Source organism: Marmota marmota, unplaced genomic scaffold (genome assembly GCF_001458135.2).
Source record: "Marmota marmota marmota unplaced genomic scaffold, marMar, whole genome shotgun sequence".
Taxonomy (NCBI): Eukaryota; Metazoa; Chordata; class Mammalia; order Rodentia; family Sciuridae; genus Marmota; species Marmota marmota.
The window spans coordinates 42,657,232-42,683,602 of record NW_025999853.1 but is presented as its reverse complement, the minus strand read 5'-3'; the positions used below and the strand labels follow the sequence as shown (position 1 = coordinate 42,683,602).

The 26,371-nt window shown below is 35.5% G+C and overlaps 1 protein-coding gene across 4 annotated transcripts in view; it reads right to left on the bottom strand.

The window, feature by feature from the left end:
- Positions 1 to 827: 827 nt before the first annotated feature.
- The window catches only part of Kics2 (KICSTOR subunit 2), a 26,590-nt gene continuing 1,046 nt past the window's right edge, over positions 828 to 26,371 (bottom strand). For 3 of the 4 annotated variants that reach the window (XM_015483060.2, XM_048805836.1, XM_048805839.1), the window contains exons 2-3: positions 20,408 to 20,693; positions 828 to 7,321 (exon numbers count right to left, since the gene is read on the bottom strand). In XM_015483060.2, the coding sequence (XP_015338546.1) occupies positions 6,505 to 7,321; positions 20,408 to 20,693 (1,103 nt within the window). In that variant the 3' untranslated portion in view covers positions 828 to 6,504. The remainder of the gene's footprint in view (positions 7,322 to 20,407; positions 20,694 to 26,371) is intronic. The other variant, XM_015483061.2, reaches the window with a different exon arrangement.

Genomic DNA, 26,371 nt, shown 5'->3' with positions numbered 1-26,371 from the left:
GGCTTCCCAAAATCAAGAATACCTCAAAGCTGCAATGGATGTGGCAACTCCCAGAGACCAGCAACCCAGATTCACCTATAAGTGTCTTTAATAGTAAACTTCAAATCACAATTCTATTTTGGGGTATGTGAGTACTTTTCAAGAAATATAAGAACAGGGATCATTTTATGGAAATCAATTTCACATCCTCAACTTCCTTATGAACTCTTTGCTAAAATAAGCCTGTGAAGGTGCCATTCATAGGCTACCTGTCTTCTACCTTCTCCTACATGAAAACAAGCTCATCTCTCACCTATAAGTTTATGATGATGTATGTGCAGACAATTTTCCATGGGGTTCTCATGTTTCTGTAGGCCTTGAGAGTGAAGCACTGACTGCCCTTAGTTCAGGACCATCCTTCAGGGATGTCTGTATAGCAAGCATCCTTGGAAGAGTGTCTTTCTTCCCTGTAGAGACAATCCTGCTACTGTGACTATAATAATCGTCTTGTCTTCTGCCAACATCCATGTTTGTGGCAGGATAGCTTGTTAGCCAACAAGTAGGGGGAGACCAAAAAATTAGGAACCCTTGTTCTTAATATGGGGTATTATTGTAAGATGTAAAAATTCCTGTTCACCAAAGAAAGGAACATTGAGACAATTTCTTTAATCAAGTCACCATAAACAACATACCTATTCATTTGAAAGATATATTTCAAATTAAATGTAACTTTTATGCTTAGCATATATTATATTTTCTAATGCATATATATATAATTTGGTCATTAGCTCTTAGAACCTATGGTAACACAACATTTATATATATGTATGTATATGTATACACACACATTTAGAAGGGCAATTAACATTTTATTTTAATGTCAATAATTGCAGTATATAATAAAACCCATCTTCGGGGCGAAACAAAATAATTTCAGTTTTTTGACAGTGCTAGAGATTGAACACAGGGTTTCATGCATGCAATCTACCATTGAGACATACCATACCCTATTCCCTAAACAAAATAATAATTTTAGGGTTTTTTTTCCATAGGAAGGTATACAAGTGCCACAAATTTAAAGACTATTCAGTAGGTTATCATTTAAACATCAGAGAGAACATTCAACCTTTGTTTTTCTGGGATTGATTTATTTCACTTAGCATGATAGTCTCCAAATCCATACATTTACCTGCAAATATCACAAAGTCATTCTTCTTTATAACTGAGTAATATGAGGAGAATAGAAGTTCTGTGGTTTAGACACAAGGGAATCAAGGAAAGGGAGGGAAGATAGGAATAGGAAAGGCAGTGGAATGAATCGAATATCACTTTCTTATGTACATATATGAATACACCACAGTGAGTCTCAACATCACATACATCCTAATTAGAATAAGATACATTTTATGTTTGTATAAATATATCAAAATAGATTCTACTGTCATGTATAACTAAAAAGAACAAATAAAAACTTAAAAAAATAATAAAATAAAAGCTATTCAGCACTTCACTGGTTACAGCCCTCGCCACTCGTGGCTACCTGGGTGGTCGGAGCCAGACTGCTTAACTACAAGCACCAACCAAGCAAAGAATCACATTGGTTTTCGTTAACTTTTATCACCACCCTTCACATAGTCAATTTTTAATAGTTGTTAAATGAATGAATGCTGAACACTAGGAAGGAGTCGTTTCATATCCTGTCGTCTTCTGCTGGGGGCGGTGGGTCAGGAGGGCAGCTCCAACACTGGCCTACCCTGGAGTAACTAAGACCAAGATGACCCTGGGGGAAAGGAGTGTCCTATACTGCCATGTCTGTTCAAAAAGAAATGAGCCTAGGCCTAAAACCTAGAATGTCAACCAGCTGAGTCACTGTAAGTCTCAGATCACACCACTTATCAGATTTTCTAATTTAACTGCATTCCAGAATTTCTCTGTTGTTTCCAGACTAGCAAAAGCAGAATTCACCTTATGGACAAAGTTAGCAAAAACCTTCAACTATTTTCCTCTCCTAGGTCAACAGCAGATGCCATCCTACATTCTTCTGCTGCTGCCACTGTGTGCTAAGCACCCCTCTCAGAATGTACTCCCATACAGTTGCTCCCGAGAACCCTCCCTGAGTTATACCAGGGCTAAGAGTACCACCTCCAGGCCTGGATGTTAGAGAGCTACAGGAAAGGGAGCCCATTTGTCTCTCCATCTTCTAACCTGATATCTTACACATACCATATGGTTTTAAATGTAAAGTACCCCAAAAACAGACCTTGTCATCAAAAGCAGACTGAAAAAATATGCAAACAGTCAAAATACTTGCATTAATTAAGCCTTATGGATTTATGTGATACCAAGAAAAGTCTCTACAGGCAGAAGTGCACGTCAAGCCTATTTCTTCTGACTCATTTCCTCTGGAGAAGCTGCTTAGAATAATTCAGGCAAAAGGCCATGAAATAATTGCATTGGTAACAGGAACCTGGTAGAAAAGCAGAGAGGGAATTGCTAAATTAAACTGTACCTACAGGGCTTTCTTGGGGAGTCACATGGTATGTTCCTTCTTTCTCACTAAGAAAGGAGAAAAATAACTTTTTCCTTAAAGAAAAAAAAAATCAGGGGCTAATTTAATGATTTCACACACTAATTTAAACAAATAGAATAAGAATGATCCTAATAAAACATTACATAGTAAAACTACTCTTGGAAATATTTATTAGGCCAAATTATCTGCTAGACACAAACAGCACTGCTTGGCTTAGTTGGCTAAAGGTCCTGTGTGTTCAAAGTGGCTAGGCTTCATTGTATTCACCCCATTAGTGTCAAAATTGACACACACACACACACACCCAATACATATTCTTACTTACTGAAAAAGATGAACAGGTTGTAAAAACAATCAAAACGAATACTTCCAGATGCTACTTCCCCAAAGTGGGTCAGAGACCACTGGGGCATATTCTGGCTCCCTGAGACATGGGTGGGGGTGGTAAGTGGAGTGGAATTGGTGAGGGCAATATCAGAAACTAAGAGAGGAAGGAAGGGAAAAGGGAAATGGAGAGAGGGAAGAGGAAAGGTGGAGGAAAATACTCAACAGTAATGAAGACAGAACCAGGAGAAAAAAAGAGAAAGTCATAATATTTATACAGAAGTATCTTGAGGTGAGAGGGAAAAATGGCTGCTTTGCTTCAAATTTGAGGTTAAACATAAGAGGCAAAAATCCTTAAAAATTCATGTTTCTTTTAAAATTCTACAGCTTCTCTGGAAGATGCTAAGGAACTAATTCACTATTTTTAAAGCTGGTTTTTAAAAAGGCAAAAGGAAAAATCAGATTTATCAAGCCATTCCTATATAATTGTACTTCAAGGTAACCAAATATTGGGAGATGAAATTTCTCTTTGTAAATATATTCTGGCTAATAAAAAAGGAAAAATTTAATTAGAACATAACCAGATTGTAGCTGATATAAACTATCTAGAAGACACACATCCATAATCACAGTTCAAATTTTTTTTTTAAATAAATTTTTTAGTTGTAGTTAGACACAATATCTTTATTTTTATGTGGTGCTGAGGATCAAATCCAGTACCTCACACATGCTAGGCAAGTGCTCTACCACTGAGCCACAACCCCAGCCCACAGTTGAAGACTTTAACACACTTCTCTCAACAACTGATTGATCAATCAGACCCCTAAAAAAATGAGTTAATAGAGAATAACTGAAACAATGCTATCAACCAACCACAAAAATTTGGGAATAAAGAACCACAAAGATTCTACAAGAGGAAGAGTGGATGTGTTGGTTAGGCATTTATCTGCCTCCTCTTCTAAACTAGCTCTTTAAATGCTATTCAAATTTCATATGTAAGCATAGGTTGGTCATAGACTTAAAAAGAAAAAAAAAGGAGAGATGTCAAGTTTAAGGGAAGAGGGGCTCATCTTTTATTTATACAGCTTTTGAACACTAGTTTTCAAAGTCTTTTTTATATGAATGATCTCATGACAGTCTTACTCTATCCTTTGAAAAAGGCAACCCATATTTTCATATCCCATTTTACAGAAAGAGAAATTGAACTCAGAGGCTAACTTGCCAAAGAAATACAACCCATAAGTCAGCTGCTAGATCAAAAGGGTGGACATGGTTTAAAGATCACCTGACTGAATCCACTGGGAGTACAGTGAAGGACCAATTATTTCTTGAAAGCAAATTTTCCCAATATGTCCAAAAGTACAAAGCAATTATAAAAAACGTATTGGCTCCTCAGTTAAGAAATAGGCTTTGGGCTGGGGATGTGGCTCAAGCGGTAGCATGCTCACCTGGCATGCGCAGGGCGCTGGGTTCAATCCTCAGCACCACATAAAAATAAAATAAAGATGTTGTGTCCACCAAAAACTAAAAAATAAATATTAAAAAAAAAATTCTCTCCCTCTCTTTAAAAAAAAAAAAAGAAGAAGTAGGCTTTTTTTTTCCCCCCACACACTACCCAAAATGATGTATTGGATAATAGATTGGACCTGAGAGGACAAAGCTGTAAACATTCACCCTATGTCCAAACAGAACCCTCAAAAGAAACACTCCTTGAGGGACTTCTTTGGCAGACTTGGTGCTGACCATGCTCCCAGCTACCCAGAAAATCATAAGGTTGTGGTTTTAGAAATGAATTTCAAAGTAGATAGTCGGCAGGGAATGTGCAGATTTACTCTTCCAATTAGAAAAACACAGGTGTTAGAGATCATCTTCTTACTGTATTTAGAGGATAAACCTGAGAGTAAAAATGACTCTTTCTTCACTTAAACCAAAATGTTTTTTAATATGAAAACTTTTTTGGAGGGTTTAATAAATCATTAGAATATCAATATTTAATCTTCAGAATCCCTCAGTACAGTCTATGACAGCTGCAGTGATTCATGAATTGTCTTAGATTTTAATATTTACATCTGCCTTCTGTTCCTTGTAAATTCTTTTTTGTTTAAAAAATAAACATACAATTCAAATATGTATGCATTTGACAGCTTAAGTGTCACATATGTTTTATTTACACCCTTCTGTGTTCCACTGAAGCACATATTATTTTAGGTACATGGGAGAGCCCTATCATTAAGGCTAATGGTGGTTTTATCCAGGGGAAAAAAATACACAAACACCGAGGAATATTTTTCAGTTCCTTGGCAAAGTACAAAAAAGAAGAAAAATGATTTGACTCTTTAGTTCCAACTGTTTTCATTTTTTTAAGTAAGGTCAATGTTGTAAAATCTGTTCATATTTTTATAGAACCTGAGTGAATAAAATGCAGAGATAAATCACTACATTCTATTTAAAGCAAACTGGCTTTTTACAAATCATATGATGAGAGAGAAATAAAGAAAAACACATGTTCTCTCCAGAAAGTAGGCGGGTGTGTTCTTCTACCAGGAAATCCAGACTAGGTGGGCAGTCCTCCCACTGACTTGGAGGCTCCCTGGCTCTGCTGATGTTGCTGGTGTGTCCTCCTTGGACACCCAGTGCAACAGTGGGTCTGCATAATCATGAGAAACAGCACTCAGCTGGCTGTAACATTTTACACAAACTTTGAAAGAACTACCAAGTAGTAACAACTTGGTTATTCTTTCTGGTTCCTTTTTACTCTGAAACAGTAACGGAAATGAAGGATTTTAGAGTCCATTATGCCTTTACTATTCCACTGACTTCTCCATGAACACCTACTGAAGGAAAATGATGAGGCAGACAGTGCTAAGATGTAGCACTGCTACTAAACATAATTTGCAGAAGGCAGACATGAAACCCAAGTTCAGATGTGCTAAGTACTCAGTTAATTACTCAACTATGAAGAGGTCTTCTGAAAGCACAATTGATTTTTAGCAAATGCAAGGCATCAAGACCTTCATTTTGATTTTATAAAAGCAGGGCACATTGTATGAGAAGCTAAAGTGGTTGAAAAACCAACACTGATACTTTCTGAGCCTAAAAATAACCAGGGAGTGGAGCCAAAGATGAACATAGATTTCAGCAAAAAAGTGATAACAGTCAAAGAGATAGTACGAAGAAGAAATCCCACGATGGCTTACGCTGACTTTAAAACAGTGAAAACTTCAAACTTTAAAAAGGCAAAAACAAATGCAGTTTGGCATATAGATCACTCCAAAAGAACCAATGGCCATTAGAGTTGCCATGAGGATCATCTGAACTGTTAAAAGCTGACATTATGCTACCAATCTGATTCACCTTTAATTGCAATGACAGAAAATGTTCAGTCCACATAAAATAGAGGAAAAATACAGGAGAAAATACTGGAACGACTTTGCTGAACCGTGGAGATACACAGCAGTCCATGATCACTTCCCAGATTACTCTTTGGATACTTAATTCAACTGGTCTTAATTGCTTACAAAGTGTACAACACAATTAGAGAGGATTTGTCTTTAATACTGCTCTGAAAGAAGCATGAATGGACGTAAATTCTAGCCACATACCACTGCAGATCATCAGAGCAATTAAGAACACAAATTCCAGTCTTAAAAATCTCTTACACAAATCACTGGCTAACCTTTGGATCCAGGTTTCAGACTTGCAAAAACTTTGGGGTTCTTAAGGGCAAGTGAGAGCTCATTGAGGAAGGAAATAAAGTGGGAGTCTCGTTCAGATTTCTTTGACTCAAAAATGACAACAATGGTAAAGTGAGGTTCTGGGCGGGTAAGGAAGTAGGTACTCTGAACTTTGTCATCATAGAAATGAACCACTTTCTCCAAGCTGTTCAGGTCTGTTGTCCGGTCTGTCATGATCATGATGACATTGGGCCAGTGCATGACTGGCCTGTCACTGGGCAGAGACACCACGGCTGGATACTGGTCCACACCCTTAGGGGCCTCCCTGTAGGAATGGGGGTGGTGGTAGCCATGACCCTGAAAGCTCTCTGAACCTCGGTTGTCAAAAATTAAGGACACGTTGGCAGCATCATATTTCCTGATGAAGCTGCAAATCTTTCCAAACAGGTCTGGGTTAGCTTTTGCAGTCAATGCTTTCATTTCTGAAGCTGTCGTTTGCCGGCTCAGTGCCTCATGAAAGTAAAAACTAAACTTGGCCAGGAGCATGTTTTTGAGTTTCATCAGCCAAAGGAAAAGGTGTGGGGGCTGAACAGCCTTCTGAGACTGCCCTCCAAACAGATGTTTCTTCGTCTCCCGCTGCTTTTCAAAGATCTGGCCCCAAGTCTGAAGCTTAGTGTGAGCACTGTGCAAGTTAACCAGAGATGGGAGGAACTTCCACTCTGAGACCTGGGCCTGGGCCTTCAGGAGATGACTCAGGACATCGACTTCCAGCTGGAAACTGCTCTCCAAAGGGCTGAGGATTGGGTGGTGAAACCTACAGGAGAGATTAGAAATCAGGGGAACATTACTCCACATTGATGTTTCCTACCTTGAAAAAAAAGCCCACATGGCCAAAAAATATTATTATTTTGAGGACAGGGAAAGAAAGATGAAAGAATTCCACATTGTTTTATTTTAAGAATTATGTTACCATCATATATTATGGAAATAGCCTGGAGTTTTGTTTTGAAATGAGAGTGACTACCTTTTTTAGAAATAAAGAAATAAAATTTGCTATTAGTCTTTCTTAACTTATTTATTCTGAGAATTGTATGACTAACTATCATCAAAACAAGGCATCCTCTTTTCAGGGTGGTTCTGAAGAGGTACAGATTTTTTAAAAAAATGTTACTAAAGGGGATAGGACTGGGGCTCCGTAGCAGAATGCTTTTCTAGCACATGTGGGGCACTGGGTTAGATCCTTAGCACTGCATATAAAAATAAGCACATAAAATAAAAGGCATGCTGTCCATCTACAACTATAAAAGTTTTTTTTAAAGTCACTAAAACATCTGTTGAGTACATACATAAAACAGATAAAGTCATTTATTATACTCCACGAGGCATTATTAAACCTATTGTACAAATAAGAGTACACGCTATAAACCTATATGTGCAACTTAGTAGACAATCAATAAATGTTTATTAAAGAAAAACAGACAGCATTTACTAGACAGCCCTTATTCAATCCTAGTTCCAAATTCCCTTCATATTTAATCCTGGTTAAAAGATAAATGGTGGGGGCTGGGGTTATGGCTCCCTGGTAGAGTGCTTGCCCAGTATGTATGAGGCACATGGGTTCAATTCTCAGTACTACATATAAATAAACAAAATAAATATACATTGTCAACTAAAAATATTTTTTAAAAAGCTAAATGGTGGCCAAATAAGAAATATCTAACAATCACAAATTAAGTAACTGGAAGAAAATCATCACAAGTATATCTAAAGTTTTTAAAAAATCTATTTATATACTCATTAAAGGGATTATGATTAGGAGAGTCACGTATCAGGTTGGACATTATAAGATAGAAACTGATTTTCATGTCAAAAAAGAATAGTTATTCCCATAAAAATAACATTATTGTCATTTATTATCCACATTTTATCCTCAACATCCTCAAAATGTGGAAGTTAAAATACTAATGGAGGGTCAAGTCTAATAATATACTAAAATAATCAAAAGATAAGCCAGATTTCAAAATCTTTTCGCTCACATGCTTTATTAATTTGTGTTCTTCAAACATTACACACTTGGGAATAAATATTCAGGAAGTCAAACAAACACACACACATACACGTGGTAGCATAAGTCTCAAAAGTATTGAATTCTATGAAAGGCTCCTACCACCTCGGTCTTCAGGCCCCTTGGTGCTTATGAGCATTAAATACCACAATATTCTATAATCATGGCTACAAGGAAAATCTGCCAAGGAACCATGAACATGGAACAATTAATCAGAGGAAAATGGTATGCAGTTGGAGAAAACCCTACTACAGATGTTCCCTGAATGACAATGTCAATATCCCAGTAAATCAATACTCAATTGAAAATATCTTAAGTCAAAAATGCATTCAATACACCTAACCTACAGAACATCATCTCTATGTAACAGTATACTGGGGAGTATAGGTTGTTTACCTTGTGACCATGACTGGCTGTGAGTGTGGCAAGCTACCAGTGTCCGGCACAAGAAAGTAATATACTACATATCAGAAGCCTGGGAAAAGATCAAAATCCACAATTTGAAATATGGTTTCCAGTGAATGTGCATCACTTTTGCATTATTGTAAAGATGAAAAAATACAAGTCAAATCAAATCAATTGTAATTCAGAAACCATCTGTAAAATAATATTTCTGATACTTTTCTACTATTTTCAGTTGGAAATCATCATTTATATCCAGTGCTGTCCTTGAAAGGACATGAATTCTCTGTATAACCTTCAGAAAGAATTCTGAACAAGCTCTTTCATAACACATACTAAAAGTGTTTAAATGCTCGACATTTATTAAAGATGAATGTGAATGTCGAAGCTATTTTTCATTTTCAAGAAGAGCTAAAAATTCATGTTGATGTTAGTCTGCCAAGACACAGAGATTAGTATTATGATGCATCATTTCCCTGTTTCCACTCTGTGTGCTTCATAGTTATTCACAACTCATATTATAGGGGGATCTGTTAAATGGTTGTAATCCAAAAATAGATACTTAAGCTACATCAGCAAGCCTGAAAAGAGTCTAGATACAGAAGAAACTGACAATTGTTTGCAGAAAACATTTGCTCTAAAGAAGGTAGGAAAGGGATGAGGGAAGGTGAGTCGGCATGCTCCACAAAATAGAGGAAAATATAAAAGAAGTTTGTATAATATTCTAATGAGGAACAAAATTCCACTTGAGAAACAGTACCTTTCTCAAATCTACATCATGAGTTCCTTTCAAAAGATCTATGCTGGTCCCATGCATGTGAGAAGCCAGAAGTCCAATTAAAAATAAATCTAAAGCACAACTGTAAATATACTAAAAGCCACAGAACTGCATACTTAAAAATGGTTAAAATGGTAAATTTTGTTCTGTCCATTTTACTACAATAAAAAGAAATCAATAACCTCTTTTCATTTAAAATGATTAGTTTATTGATTTTCAGAAGCCAAAACATTGAGGATATAGTAGTTTCCCCAGCTGTGCGGCATATGTTCCAGGACCCCCAGTGGATGCCTGAAATCTCATAGTACTGAACTCTATGTATACTTTTTTTTTTCCTATACATGCCTATGATAAAAGTATCAACTAGGCACAGCAAGATAGTAACAACAACTAATACTAAAATAGAACAAATAGAACAATATATCATAATATAAATTATGTGCATGTTTTCTCTCTCTCTCTCAATTGCCAAGGCCAGTGGGTAGCTTATACAGTACGGATATATGGGAAAAAGGGATGATTCTCATTCCAACCAGACAGTAAGAAATTTCATCATGCTACTTAAAACAGCATGCAATTCAAAACTTACAAACTGTTTATTTCTGGAATTTTCCATTTAATATTTTTAATCATGACTGACACGTGGACAACTAAAACCAAATAAAGCAAAATCATGGAAAAGGAGGGACTACTGTAACAAAGAAGAATTAACCAGAGATTTGCCCTACAGGACCTTCCACAGTAGAAGGAGGTTTTTATAATAAAAAGTAGAGAGTAATACATTTATAATGAAGAATAAAAGTAAAATAATAGTTTAGAGGAAAGACTAATTCTTTTCCGTTGAATTATTGTAGAAGCCATAGAGGAAATGGCATTTGAATTCAGCCATGATGTTTAAATAGGTAGAAGCATCTAAGAGGTAGAAGCCCAATGACAGGTGAACGGATAAAGAAAATGCAGTATATACACATTATGGATTATTATTCAGCCTTAAAAAATAAAATCCATAGCCATGCAAGGTGGTGCACGCCTGTAATCACAGTGGCTTGGGAGGCTAAGGCAGGAGGATACAAAGTTCAAAGCCAGCCTCAGCAAAAGCGAGGTACTAAGCAACTCAGTGAGACCCTGTCTCTAAATAAAATACAAAATAGGGCTGGGGATGTGGCTCAGCAGTCAAGTGCCCCTGAGTTCAATCCCCAGTACCCCTTCCCCCGAAAAAAGAAAAGAAAATCCTCTTACATAGTACAACATAGAAGAAACTTGAAAACATTATGCTACGTGAAATAACCCAGTCACAAAAAGATCAAACTCATAGAAATAGAAAATAGAATGGTGGTTGCCAGTAGCAGGGTCAGGGAGCAATGTTATTCAACGGATGTAGTAGGATTTCAGTTTTACAATATGAAAAATGGGTTTAGGATTTCAGTTTTATAAGATGGAAAAAATTCTAGAGGTGGCTAAGATACCATCTCACTCCAGTTAGATTGGCAGCCATTATGAAGTCAAACAACAAGTGCTGGCGAGGATGTGGGGAAAAGGGTACACTTGTACATTGCTGGTGGGACTGCAAATTGGTGCAGCCAATTTGGAAAGCAGTATGGAGATTTCTTGGAAAGCTGGGAATGGAGCCACCATTTGACCCAGCTATTCCCCTTCTCGGTCTATTCCCTAAAGACCTAAAAAGAGCATGCTACAGGGACACTGCTACATCGATGTTCATAGCAGCACAATTCACAATAGCAAGACTGTGGAACCAACCTAGATGCCCTTCAATAGACGAATGGATAAAAAAAATGTGGCATTTATACACAATGGAGTATTACTCTGCATTAAAAAATGACAAAATCATAGAATTTACAGGGAAATGGATGGCATTAGAGCAGATTATGCTAAGTGAAGCTAGCCAATCCCTAAAAAACAAATGCCAAATGTCTTCTTTGATATAAGGAGAGTAACTAAGAACAGAGTAGGGACGAAGAGCATGAGAAGAAGATTAACATTAAACAGGGATGAGAGGTGGGAGGGAAAGGGAGAGAGAAGGGAAATTGCATGGAAATGGAAGGAGACCCTCAGGGTTATACAAAAGTACATACAAGAGGAAGTGAGGGGAAAGGGAAAAATAATACAAGGGGGACAAATGAATGACAGTAGAGGGGGCAGAGAGAGAAGAGGGGAGGGGAGGGGAGGGGGGATAGTAGAGGATAGGAAAGGCAGCAGAACACAACAGACACTAGTATGGCAATATGTAAATCAATGGATGTGTAACTGATGTGATTCTGCAATCTGTATATGGGGTAAAAATGGGAGCTCATAACCCACTTGAATCAAAGTGTGAAATATGATATATCAAGAACTATGTAATGTTTTGAACAGCCAACAATAAAAAATTAAAAGGCAAAAAAAAAAAAAAAAAATTCTAGAGGTGGGAGGCATAGCTCAGTGGTAGGGTGCTTGCCTAACATGCTTGAGGTCCTGGATTCAATCCCCAGCACTGGAGGGGAAAAATTCCAAAGAGCTATTGTATAAGAATGTGAATATTCTTAACATTACTGAGCTGTAAACTTAATAAAGATTAAGATGGTAAATTTTATTTTTTTAAAACCATAATAAAAAATGGGGGGAAAAAGAGTAGGTGGAATTTAGCCATGTGAAGATGGAGTCTTGATTTTCTGGCCTCCAATTCTTACCACCCTTGATTCCACACCCTTTGCTGCATAACTCTGCCGCTATTTCCAAAAGCACCAGAGAGTACTATCTTACCCCTGGACTAACTACTAGGTCATGTGACTTGATTATGGCTAAAGAGATATTAACAAATCTGATGCAAGCAAAGGCTTTAAATGAGCTTGGTTGAGTTTACTCTTTTGCACTTTGAACAGTGCTCCTGGTTAGAAGCTTCCCCTCCAACCCTGGCCTCAGATTGAACACGTGGAGGAGACTTAAGCCCAAAGCTCACAGCAAAGAAATAAGCCAGTAAGACCAACAGTGTTATGCAGAGCTACCCAAATGAACCCAGCTCAGACAATCCCTCTAGGGGGCAGAATAATGGGTCAATTTGGGAGTGGTTTGTTACATGAAATTACTGTGGCAATAGCTAACTGATAGATTATAGAATAATGAATGTACATTATAAACACAATAACAAAAAAAGGACCCAAAACAGAGACAGGAAATGACAAATAATTATGAGAAACATTAAATTATGAATTGTTTTTTGACTTTTGCTTAAAATCTTCAGTGACTTCTGTTTGGAGCCTCTTCCTCTAAGAATTTTGCTGCAATTTAAGGCATCTGATGGGCAGTGGTAAATGAACTTGAAAAGGTAAGCTCAGACAAAATCACAGAAGACTTCACTTAATTCTTCATGTTAAGATCTAGGCACGTCAAATGCCTAGAGAGATGCTACCACAGAAGTAATACTAATATTGGTTTTGCCTATGGAATTTTTAGTGGGCAATAATTGATGATGTTGAATTATACATGTGAAACTAACAAACTATTTCATTAACAGTCTCATTATCACAACTCATTTCTTGAAGAAAATAGGACATAAAGGCTAAATAAAAGCCTAAATAAATCATAGTGCTGCCCTAAGTTAAAATCAGCAAACTATAGTGACACAGCCACATCAATGTTTATAGCAGCTCAATTCACAATAGCTAGACTAGGGAACCAACCTAAGTGTCCCTCAATAGATGAATGGATAAAGAAAATGTGGTACTCAATGGAATATTACTCAGCTTTAAAGAAGAGTAAAATTATGGAATCTGTCAGTAAATGGTTAGAGTTGGAGAATATCAAGCAAAATAAGCCCATCCCATAAAATCCCACAAAACCAAAGGCCTAATGTTTTCTCTAATATGCAGATGCTAATTCACAATAAGGTGGGGGGGCGGCGGAGAGGCACTAGGGAAGAATAGCGTTACCTTAGATTAGGTAGAGGGAAGTGATAGGAGGGAAGGGGAGGGGATGTGGGGATAGGAAAGACAGTAAAATGAAACAGACATTATTACTGTATGCATACATATGACTGCATGACCAATATGATTCTGCAACATGTACACTCAGAAAAGTGAAAAATTATTTCCCATCTATGTATGATATCGAAGTGCATAAATGCATTCTATTTTAATGTATAATTAATTAAAACAAATAAAAAATTTTTTAAAAGTCTGCCCATAAATAAAACTCATACCTTAAAATGAAAAAAAAAAATCTGCCAGCTGAAGCATTCAAATAAAGAAACTGTTTCCTAAAATGAAAATTTATATAGATCAATTTTTGAAAAACATGTTTTTAAAATTCTAGCTATAAATTTATGATTCCAGAATATAAATCATGGAATGATATATTATTCCCATGCCAGAAGTTGTTGTTGTTTGTTTGTTTGTTTTTCAGTACCAGGGATTGAACTCAGGGCTTCATGCATGCTAGGCAAGCTCTACCACTAAGCTATATCCCTAGCCCCAGAACTTTTTAAGATGCTATCTAGAAGCCAGTCACGGTGGTAACATGTCCATAATTCCAGCTACTCAGAAGGCTGAGGCAGGAGGCTAGCCTGGACAACTTAGTAAATCCCCATCTCAAGAAAAACAAAAAAACCAAAACGAAACAAACAAACAAAAAACCAGGCTGGGGATATAGCTCACTTGCCTAGCATGTGGGTGATTCTGGATTCAAACCCTAGCACTGGGCGGGGGGGACTATTTAGAATGCATAAGTAATAGCTTCCTTCCTTCTTTACAGCATTATTTCTTAAAATCACATTTTTGATTTAGGACAGAACATGTTAATTTCCATTTATAATTCACCTTCCACTTTTTAACCATGAAACAGAAAGGTTAGCTAGCCAAAATTTTTTTTTTATGCCCAGTGTACAAAACAGGTAGGTAAATTCAAAACAAATTCTACAGAATCAGGAAATAGAACCAAGTTCTACCTCTTCTCCAAAGTATTCAAGGAAGAGTAAACACTCTAATCTTGTACAAGCTGAATTCATATTTCTTATTCTAAATAGAACACAATGAAACTCTTGTATAATTAATAATTATTAACATAACACAATTTGTTAATAATTCCATTTGAAATTCACCATCACAAAGGACTGTGATTCTTAAACAAGAATTTACTTTTGCTTAAAAACAAAATAAGTTTATCAAAAGAGGAAACTTTTAATATCATTGTACTCTGAACACAACTGGTTCTCAAAAGAAAAAAATCGGCTTTCCATTCATCTTTTTTTAATATATATTTTTTAGTTGTAGTTGGACAATTATTTATGTATTTTTATGTGGTGCTGAGGATCAAACCCAGTGCCTTGCAGACGAGCACTCTATCACTGAGCCACAACCCCAGCCCCTCCATTCATCTTTGAAGGGAGATTAGACACTGCAATAACTATGGGCCTCAAATCAAGGCCAGAGAATCAGATTCCATGTTATTCATCACACTTGTTAATTTTTAAATACAAAGACATTTTATTGTTTGAAAGATAACACTATTCACAAAATTTTATATGAAAGTTCTGACATGTATCAATTTTATTGGGGCAAATAAACTTTCCTTGTCAAAGAAATGGGTCCTTTAGGTAGAGGATTAGCTCTTTCAATACAAGAGATCACCAAGATATGAATTCTTTCTCTAGAGCCCTGGAACCACAAAAGAAATGTGTTTGATGTGGAACAGATACTAAATCAAAAAAGCTTATAGAAAAAAAGGATGTTAACTCTTGTTAACAATGGAAACCATATTAATTTATACCTAATTAATCCTACTTCCCAAAGAAAGTCAATATAGAATCTTAACTTCTTAGAATTTCTTTACTAAGGAATTTATGTTGTTCAAATTAACCCAAACTCCCTAACTTACACTATTTTCAGGCTAGAATGTGTCTGTGATCATAAATTCCTTTTTAATTAGAGAAAGGTAACATGGGTAAAAGAGACTAGAGGAGAAAACATCTATTGGCCATACACTATACTGCAATTCAGTTCCATCAGATTCCTTCGACATCCACTCAAAAGATGAGAGGTACAACTAAGCAACCACCCTAAGAGTTTCAAGAATGAAATCTGGGCTTTCATCAGAAAAGGGTGAAATTTATAAGTCTCTGGAAAATGGAGTTTTTCCAAGAAGGTTCAAAGATGACAGATTAAGAATCTAATGAAATGAAAATGGCTAAATAACAATAATCACTCATAGGAGATACACACATGCATTCACAATACTAAGGCTCAATACCCAATAGATGAGTTGACATCTTTCTCTTATTTATTGTGTAACTATGTATCAGTATCACTGAGAAGTCTGAAAACACAGGCTTCTGGACAGAAACATTAAATTTTACTCTCTTGGGGAAAAGGAAAAGGGCCAAGAGTGGGTATTTTTCTTAAGCTTCCCAAATATTTCTGCAAACCACTTCACCTTAGCATTTGGACATCTCTGCATGACATTTCTTCCTCTTAGTATCATATTCCCAATTACACTTAAGTCTTAAGTTTTTGGTTTGCAAAAAAAATCATTTTACTAAAAGAAAATCTGTATTAATCAGATTCATGGAAGAAGTAAATAAATGAATATTCTAAAAAAATATAAAATTTGTAAAAATATAAAAATATAAAATTTGTAAAAATATAAAATTTGTAAATGTTTAAAAAAAGAAAGTGAATATATTTGTAGGCATATTCTCAGGAATAACAGAACTCACTAACTTCAGCTGCCCCTTTAGAGGGCTAAGATTCAGGGGCAGGAGAAACACTGTACTATACGTTCTTTGGTACTTTCTTCATTGTGAGTCATATTACCTACTGAACAATAATAAAAAGAAAATTTAGAACTGTCATACAGATCAAAGAGATATGAATATTAAAAATAAAAACCAGCTATAAAAGACATCTGTGGGACACCTGGGGAATTGTGAATATGGACTATATGATTACAGCATTACATCTTTATAAAAGATAAAATCTACTTAAATCTATAGAAATCTATTTCATGTTCTAAGAAGCATATGTAAACATAACAGAGTTTTTATACTCAGGAAATTCAACACTGATTTTCTTCTTTTTTTTTTTTTTTAAACTTTGAGACAAGGTTCTTGCCTGGGTTGCCCAGGCTAGTCTTGAATTTGCAATCCCCTTGCCTCAGCCTCCTGAGTAGCTGGGATTATAGATATACACCATCAACACTGGTTTTCTTTTATCTTTAAAAAAAATTTTTTCAGTTGTACAATACCTTCATTTTATTTATTTATTTTTATGTGGTGCTGAGGATCAAACCCAGTGCTTCAAACATGATAGGCAAGCGCTCTACCACTGAGCCACAACCCCAGCCCAATGCTGGTTTTCTATCATCATATAATATATATTTATCAGATAAAATTTGATTTGTTTTGCAGTACTGAAGTTTGAAACCTAAGCCTTGCACATGCTAGGCAAGTGATCTGCCACTGGCCCTCATCCCACGCCCCTGATTACTTCTATCTCTTGTACATAATTTAATTGTTGTTTGGAAGTAAGATACAAGATGATTGCCTCTTACTTCTAAACAATAATAAAATTATATACAGAGAGAAAACAAACATGGAAAATTTTAACAATATATAAATTTAAAAGAGATATTTATATGTGCATTGCACAAATGTCTGTATTTTTAGTAACAGCTTTACTAGTATTTCATTCATGTACCATAAATATACCATAAAATTCACCCATTAAGAGTATATAATTAAATGGTTTAGCATTTTCATAGAATCATGCAACCATCATCACAATCAATTCTTCTTGGGTTTATACCTCAAAGTAGAATTGCTGCTCATATGGTAATTGTGTTCACCATACTATGCCTGCAATTTTTCTATTGAATTAAAAACTCAAAATAAAAAATTAGGGGAAAACTTTAATAAGCACAAGAAAAGAAAAGAAATAATAAGCTTACAGCTATAATCCCAGTGGCTCAGAAGGCTAAGGCAGGAGGATCACAAGTTCAAAGCCAGCCTTGGCAAAAGCAAGGAGCTAAGCAACTCAGTGAGACCCTGTCTCTAAAATAATGTACAAAATAAGGCGGAGTTCAATCCTGGGTGCTACCCCTCAAAAAAAGGAAATACTAAAACTTAAAAATATATTAACCAAATCATCTTGTGCTCTGACAAAATATGTACATTACATGATTCTATGTAATACACAACTCTTATTCTTAGCAGAAGGTAGTAAGTGCTTACCATGACTCCTGAAGAACCAATTTTATTTAGTGACTTGCAAAATGATCAATGGAGGGAAATTACTTATTTGGAAAATAAGAAACATCTCAATATTTTATACAAGCAACGATGCATCATAAAAGAATATAAGCTCTATTTAGGATGTGGTTCAGTGGTATAGTGCATACTTAGCATGCAGAAGGACTTGAGATTAATCACTAGCTCCAAAAAGAAAAATAGAAAAACAAAAAGAATGATTCTAAAGGCAGAAGAGGGGGAAGAGTGCTTAACTTCTATGAGATTTCATACAAGGAGCATTCTCTACATCTAAGATTTAAATCAGATAATATATATAATATATACCATAGTGTCTGTCACACAGTAGTTGCTCAATATGTGCCAGATTCCTTAATAAATAAATATTCCCACCCTCCATTTATATAAGCTGTAGAATCAATTGCCGCTTTATTAAAGAAACATTTACATTTTAGTTTTGAAACAGAAAGAAATGCATGAGGCTACTTTCAGATTGTTTTCTCCATTCTAGCTTTTCATCTGAGCCCTAGACCCTAATTTTCAACTGCCTGCTGAATCTCTACTTGAAAATCTGTAGCAACTCTAACTCAACTTGCCCTGAATTTTTGCTTTTCTTTCTAAACTTCTCCCCTTCTTGACTTCTCAGTCCTGTAAATGATATTATTATTGGTGGGGCAAAGCTCCAAATCATCTTTGACAGCCAAGACTTGTAGACTTCTGGTCATCAGCTTGTTTCCTATTGTCTTGCAACAATGTGGAACTACTACCACTTATTGGACTATCTACCCTTTCCTTCTGCAATCACTATCTTCACTATCCCATTACACACTCCAGTGCCACAGTAATTAGTCTAAGGTAAAGATAAGGGTATTATACTTCCCTGTTCAAAAAACTTTTCATAGTTACCCATTACTTTAAAGTATAAACTCTCAACCAGGAAAACAGCTATGTACTGATTCATTCAGCAAACATCTACTAAGCACCTACTGCCTCATTATCAAGGTTATTGAGAGAATGATGTGGTAATGAGCACATTATTTTAGGCAGATACCAGGTACACAATGCGTATTTGGTAATAGATATATTAAATTTTAGTGGGGTATAAACAGACTGTCCCTATCACCAAAACATCCTTTGATCACTGCTTTGTGAGCCTGGTCTTTCTTCTCAGGTCCACCTTTACCTTACAGTATTCTTTGCCTTTTCTTATGTATGATATCTCCTCATGTTTTGGGCTTTTTATTTTTCAAGTCTTTACTTGGTAGGTAGAAGGATTCATTACATTAGTGTTTTAGGCAGGACAGTGTGGATGGACATTAATATCTGCTTCTAATGGGATGTTTTTCTGCAATTTTCTCATGTGTACAATAGCCCCCAGACCCAGGAACAAGCTCTTGGGCATTTTCTTCTAGAGTTCAGAATTAAGAAAAGAAAAAACTGGTGCTCTAATTATTTTCACTTCAAGGTAATCAAGATTTTCTCCCTGAACTTATAAGATATTTATTTTGCTTGAAATTAAAAGTAATTCACAATAATAAAAAAAAAAAATCCACCTTTCTTTTTTAAGCAAACATATCTGAATTCATATATCCAAAGGGTGGCATTCTTCAAAGAAATCACTCTCCAATCATTCCAATATACAATTATCTAGTTGCTATTATGTACAAGGCACTATGCCAGGCTTCAAGGAAGCAAAATAAAATTTGGTTATTTGCTTCAGTGATATTCACAGTGCTTGTAAAATTCTTCTGGTATTACACTTTGGGCCATTTTGCAGTGAGCAATCCAACATAACTGGTCTCATTTCTGTAGAAAAGCAATATCCTTCAAACAAAAGCAATTTTACAATTGGTCAACATCTTTAAAAAAAACCTTAATATTCTCCTCCAAACAACTTTTTAGTTATCAAAAAAAAAATTAAGTATGCCTCCTCAAAAATAGATGCTTGCCTACACTAAGGAAGTTTGAAAACAAAAAACAAAACAAAACTATATATGACTCTGAAAGAAATTACAAAGGAGATCCCAACACATATTAAGTAATTGCTACATCAGAGTAACAAGTAGATAACTCACTTAGCTGATTAATTTGAAAAGGACAATACATGGTATGTTAAAAAGTCACATTACTTTATATATAGTTCCCTTACTCTTAGAACTATTTTATAAGCAGCAAAATCAATTTATCATACAACTTTAAAGAATTACTTCATTCTCAGTTTTTGCTATTGCTTAGAGAAGTATCCGTCCAACATGGTGTTAGCTAAGCTCAAAGGTGCCTAATCTATTCCTGTTGATTAATTAATATAAATAAAATGGAATATAGTTATTTCTCCATAGATCTTAGTGTGAAAAAAATTCAGAACCTATATGGTAATGGGAGGGCTGCCACATTTTCTCCCTCCCTCCTGCCCTACACTGACCTGGAGCTGTATTTCTTGAGGATGGTGTCCAAAAGGCCAACAAGCTCTTCAGCGTTGATGAATTTCTGTGTGCTAAGTGTGTACATCTTCTCATAGAAGTCTGCAATCTCCATCCGAGCCTGAACGAAGAAGCAGAGCTGCTCTGACAGATGGGACAGGAGTTCTTCCACATGAGGTGCAGTCCCACCTACGGCCCCGCGGCCAGTCACCACCTTCTTCAGCTCATTATGTAGGGAAGTATAGATGGTGCGGATGGAATCCTTCCGACTGAAGAAAGACTGGCCCCCTGGCGGGCAAAGGACATAAGCACATGACAGGTAAAGAAGATAAACATAAGTGCCAATCACCTCCCAGCATTCAAAAGGAAAGAATCAGAACCCACAGAACTCAATGAGTTTACATCTACCATATTTTCAGATTTTTGGTTGAAATACAAATACTTCATGATTCATAATTTCACTGAGGAATAAGTTAAATGAATGTATTATGCAATTCATCGGTGTAGCAGTGGACCTATACAGGATTTTTTTCATCCACATTCCAATTCTCCCCATTCTACCACTCCATTTCAATAAGCATTCAGATTTATTTAAGCGCACAATTAACTTACAAAATAACATTGATATGGACCTAAAAAGCCCTCCTCTCACATAAATATATATAAAAAATAATACCTGAATTATTAAACACTTTTGTTATTTCTGGAGATTAGAATTTTCTGTTTCTGCTTTAGAGTTGCATTTCCTTTGACTCTTAGTTTTTAGGCTGTGCTAGAAAATGGAATACACACATCCCTTTTATGCATGAATACCTACTGGGATGTCAGGGGAAAAAAGAAAATCTCAGCACTCTTGACAATATAGGTTATGATATGATAAGCATCACACTCTGAATTATTAAGATCATGAACCAATTATAAGTAGCTGCTGCTGTAATTCAGAGATTCCAAATGAAATAAGCAGAAACTAAGACTAACTACAGCCTACACAACAGTCAAAAAGGATCAAACAGCATAGATACCATTTACTTCTGTATTTATACATTATCAATTATATTTCTAATTATAAAGCTAGCTTTGTGGATAATTTTCAAGCAACTCAGCACCCCACCAAGGAGCTAGAAGCAAGTCATGTTTAAAACAGTGATTTATAGGAATTTTTTTTTTAATTCAGAGACCAGTGAGTTTAAATTTTCTGTTGATAAACCTAGAGTGTTATAATGAATGAAGCATTATTCTATACATATTAAATAAGGGTGAAAATCATTTATCAAGGCATTTGTAAAATACTCACTTAACAATAAACTATTTCACAATATTGTTTTTAGTTCACTACATGGTAATGCTTTAAGAAATAAAACTTTGCCAGGCATGGTAGTGCCTGCCTGTAATTCCAATAGCTCCAGAGGCTGAGGCAGGAGAATTGTGAGTTTAAAGCCAGCCTCAGAAACTTAGCAGGGCCCTAAGCAACTTAGTGAGACCATCTCTCCAAAAAAAAAAAAAAATATATATATATAGATAGATAGATAGAGTGTGTGTGTGTATATATATATATATATATATATATATATATATATATATATATATAAAACACATGTTATATGTGTATGTGTATATACTTGTACACATATAACATGTGTTTGTGTGTATATATACACGTATGTATGGCTGGGGATGTAGTTCAGTGGTTTAGCATTCAATCTCCAGTACCAAAAAAAAAAAAAAACAAAGAATCTTTTTGTTTTGGGTGGTTTTTTTTTTAACATTAACTTACATTTATTTATAGCTACATTCACATGTACCATCTGAAATAATACTTTTCCAGAAAAAAACAAATTCGTCCAGTTCTTGTCAAAATAATTGTTGATTTCACAAGTTTATGAGACTTTATGTTGTAATTGTTGGGTGTCTTTTTATTTTTTTACAGTAGGCTAAGGCATATAACCCAGGTATATTTCACGACTAAATTAAATCTCCAGTCTCCCACCCTTTTCTTTGAGACAGAGTCTAAGGTGCCCAGTCTGTACTCAACCTTGTGATCCTCCTGCCTTAGCTTCCCCAGTTATTGGGGTTATAGGTATGCAGCACCATGCCTGGCTAAGAAATGAATCTTAATATCCCTTACTACCAAGTTGGGTGAATAATTTGTCACAGCTTACCCAGGACCTTTCCGATTTAGGAACTAAAAGTTTGGCTTCCTGGGAGACTCTTAGTCCAGGTTTATTTTGAGACTGGGTCCAGCTATGTTGCCCAGGTTGGTTTCAAACTCATGGACCCAGGCAATCTTTCCACCTTAGCCTCTTGAGTAGCTGGGCAGGTGTAGGCTACCACACTCAGCTTAAGTCTAGGTTTTAAAACCAAGTCCTACCTTCTGTGAATCCTTGATTCTGGACAAACTTAATGGTGGTAACCCTTCTTAATATTAACTCTACTACTGATACTGTCTAAACACAATGAATAACACACACCTTTTCTCCTACTAATAGGTGCAAATACCATAACACAAGTAGATCAATCATCACACTAGCATTTCATACAGTAATGTACCCTGGAGGGTCTGTATTCCTCCCATGCCCATTTTCAGTCTAGTTCTGATTTTCTAGAGTGATGAGAAGAATAAATAGGCCTCTGTGCCCATGTGTAGGACAAAATCTCTTAGGTTAAGAAGGAAATCAAAGTGTCATATAAACCCCCAAATCTTTGGAAGTGTGAAAGACCTGGTTTCAAATCCCAGCTCCCAAGCTTAAAAAGCTGTGTGATGTTCAAACTACCTATCATTCAGAGCCTTTATTACTGTTTTTCAACATTAACATAAAATTAGTAGCAGGATGCATGGTACATTCCTGTAATCCCAGCAGCTTGGGAGGCTGAGGCAGGAGGATCACGAGTTCAAAGCCAGCCTCAGCAAAAGCAAGGCACTAAGCAACTCAGTGAGATCCTGTCTCTAAATAAAATACAAAATAGGGCTGGGGATGTGGCTCAGTGGTTGAGTGCCCTGAGTTTAATCCCTGGTACTCAAAAAACAAAACAAAAAAACTTGTAATAAAGCTGTTAAAAAGACAAAATGAAATAGTACTTGTAATATGCCTGGAAAATACATGCTCAATAATGCTAGACTCTTTAACTTATAACTGATATGAGAAAATTCCCAATAATATATTATTGAGTTTTGAAAACTCTATAACAAACTGCTACTTGACAAATAGCCAGTTGACCTTAACTGTGTACTCACTTCCACTATCAAACAGGTGGCCTTGGTGAAAATTTTAACTCCGCGTTGAAAAACATACCTACCTTCATCAGATTTCCCTTCTCTGGAGGAATGGAAAGACTACGTAAAACAAATATCTTTAAAAGCTTATCAATATACATCCACCACCAGTATGTGAAACCAAGCAAATTAAAATCACTATAAGAAAGAGAGAAACAACCATTGCATTTCTTTTAAAAACTCTCATCTATCTCAAAACTCTCATCTATCCTAGTTTGGAATATCCAGTCAGATCTAGTATTCCTCTACACTGGGAAACAAGAAACACCTGATTTCTCTTTCCATTATTTTAAATTTACAAAATATAATTGTTTTGAATATTCCTAGGAGGCTCTAGTTATGAATGCTTAATATTTTTCAAGATTCCAACAGTTCATCTTGAAATTTTTTAAGCATATTAAAGGAGTATGTAGGGCTGGAGTTGTAGCTCAGAGTTTAAGCACTTGCCTACCACCTGAAGCACTAGGTTTGATTATCAGCATTGCATATAAATAAATAAAATAAAGGTCCATGAACAACTAAAAAGGAATATGTAAAACATCTTTTGTATTTTACTCTACAACTTCTCGCTAATGATAATTTTTAAACATCAGTTCTCAAGTCATTTTCTACTATGCCAAATTTAGCAATCAGATTTGAAGTAATTCTCCAGTAACAAAACAAAGGGAACTTTTTTTTGGCCTTCTAAAATCCTCCACAGGCACTGAATCAGCACATTTTAATCACTGATCCTTCCCAAACAGGTATTATTCTTCCTTCAAAGGAAAGAGAGGTGCTAAGACCAGGAATCCACCCAAAGTTTTTCAGTAACAGAGCCACAACAGGAACAAAAGACTTCTGTCAAATCTGTCATTTGTTCAGAGGCTTCCACTTGCTTCAATAACCAGAGTTCACTGTTATAGCCTCAGACAAACATCAATAACAAGATAGGTCACTTTTTTTTTTTAAATCTGGAACTTGCTCAGACAATAGATCTTAATTGTTCTCACCACAAAAAAGAAAAGAGAGAAAGCATGTGAGGTGATATATATATTAATTAGCTTAACTGTGATCATTTCACAATGTTTATGTATATCAAAACATCAAGTTGAACATGTTAAATATATACAATTTTTATTTGTCAATTATTCCTCAATAAAGCTGAAAAAAAGACTTAAGCATGCATAAACTTTTTGTTTTACTTTATAAAGAAAACCATATAAATAATCTAATTAAATATAAAACCGTATAAATATTCTAATTGGCACAATAGTTGCAGAACATGAGAATGTTTTAAATTGCAACACATAATTTTTTAGAAAATTGACAGTCAACCTAATAATCATGAGGTCCTATTATAATTACACTGACATCACATATGTTCAAAAATATGGACAAAAAACTAAGATATTTGCAAAGTTAAAATTTAAATTCTATAACTTACATTTGCTGCACTATTACTTGTACATGTAAGTTATGAAGTACTAAAGTTAAACACGCCATTTTCAGAATATTTACTCAGAAGTGAGGCCATCACCTGGGAGTTTAACAGTGCCTGGGCATGTCTCATAGTGTGAACTGCTGGGTAGGTCAATTTCAAGGACAGCCCTCAGGTTCATCCATTCCAACTGGAGTTCAAGCAGAACTCTTCACTTTACACCATGGCCACTTCAGAGAGCCCAAGTCAGAGACAGTAGAAGACTCATACATATGTTCTTACACATAGGGCAGCCACTTCTGTATACATAAAAACCTGGTTCATACAATGTACAACTAGAATACCAGATTTTTTTAAAACTGAAGTCCATAAATAGGTTTTAGGAAATCCAACCACACCCTATCAGATTATATGTAAAATTTTGTGTACATATATATCTTTGTTATTAAGGACACAGTTTTCATCAAATCCCCAAGGATGAGCTAAAAAAAGTTTTAAGAATCATGACACTTGGATCAATCACTATTCTTTATAGGTGGGAGAGTCAAAAAAACACCAAAACTGTCAGAATATTACCTATCTTCAATATTATAGCTAGAATCCTCCCCCATTTTCATAAGCATATATATACACATACAAACATGTCTATATAACATAGTATGTATAAATGATGACATACATACATATTTTTAACAGATTGTAAGGATAGCTCAATCTGACAGTGCAAAGGCAGTTCAGGTTTGAATTCTTCTACTCACAATGACAAACAATTTGTTAATCTGTAAAAAGGGAAATAACATGTAACAGCAATTGCATATTTACCAGATGCCAGTGTGGAAAAAAAAAGGAGAAAAAAAATCATACAAGGTCAAACTATTTGACCCATGTTTGCCAACAAATTAACATGCTAAATATTTGAATATCAACACCGTAAGAATCTCAAAGCTCGATCCCTTAAGTGTGTACCAAAAGCTCAATAGGTGGACACCTTCAGACAATATATGGTTTAAAAATGGAAGTTACGCCCAATTTTACCTTTCTATTCTTATATTGTATATGTGTGTCCTTCATTCACCAGACCCTCTGTGTATCTGATAATTAAAGAGGCTAAAATAAGCCAAATACTAACACATCCCAAAGCTCCAGAATTCAAACCTTTATTACCTTAAGAAATATTTTATACGCACAGTCTTTGGCTCTTACATCTATTATTTCCATATCTACTCAGATTTTATATATATATATATATATATATATATATATATATATATAATAAAT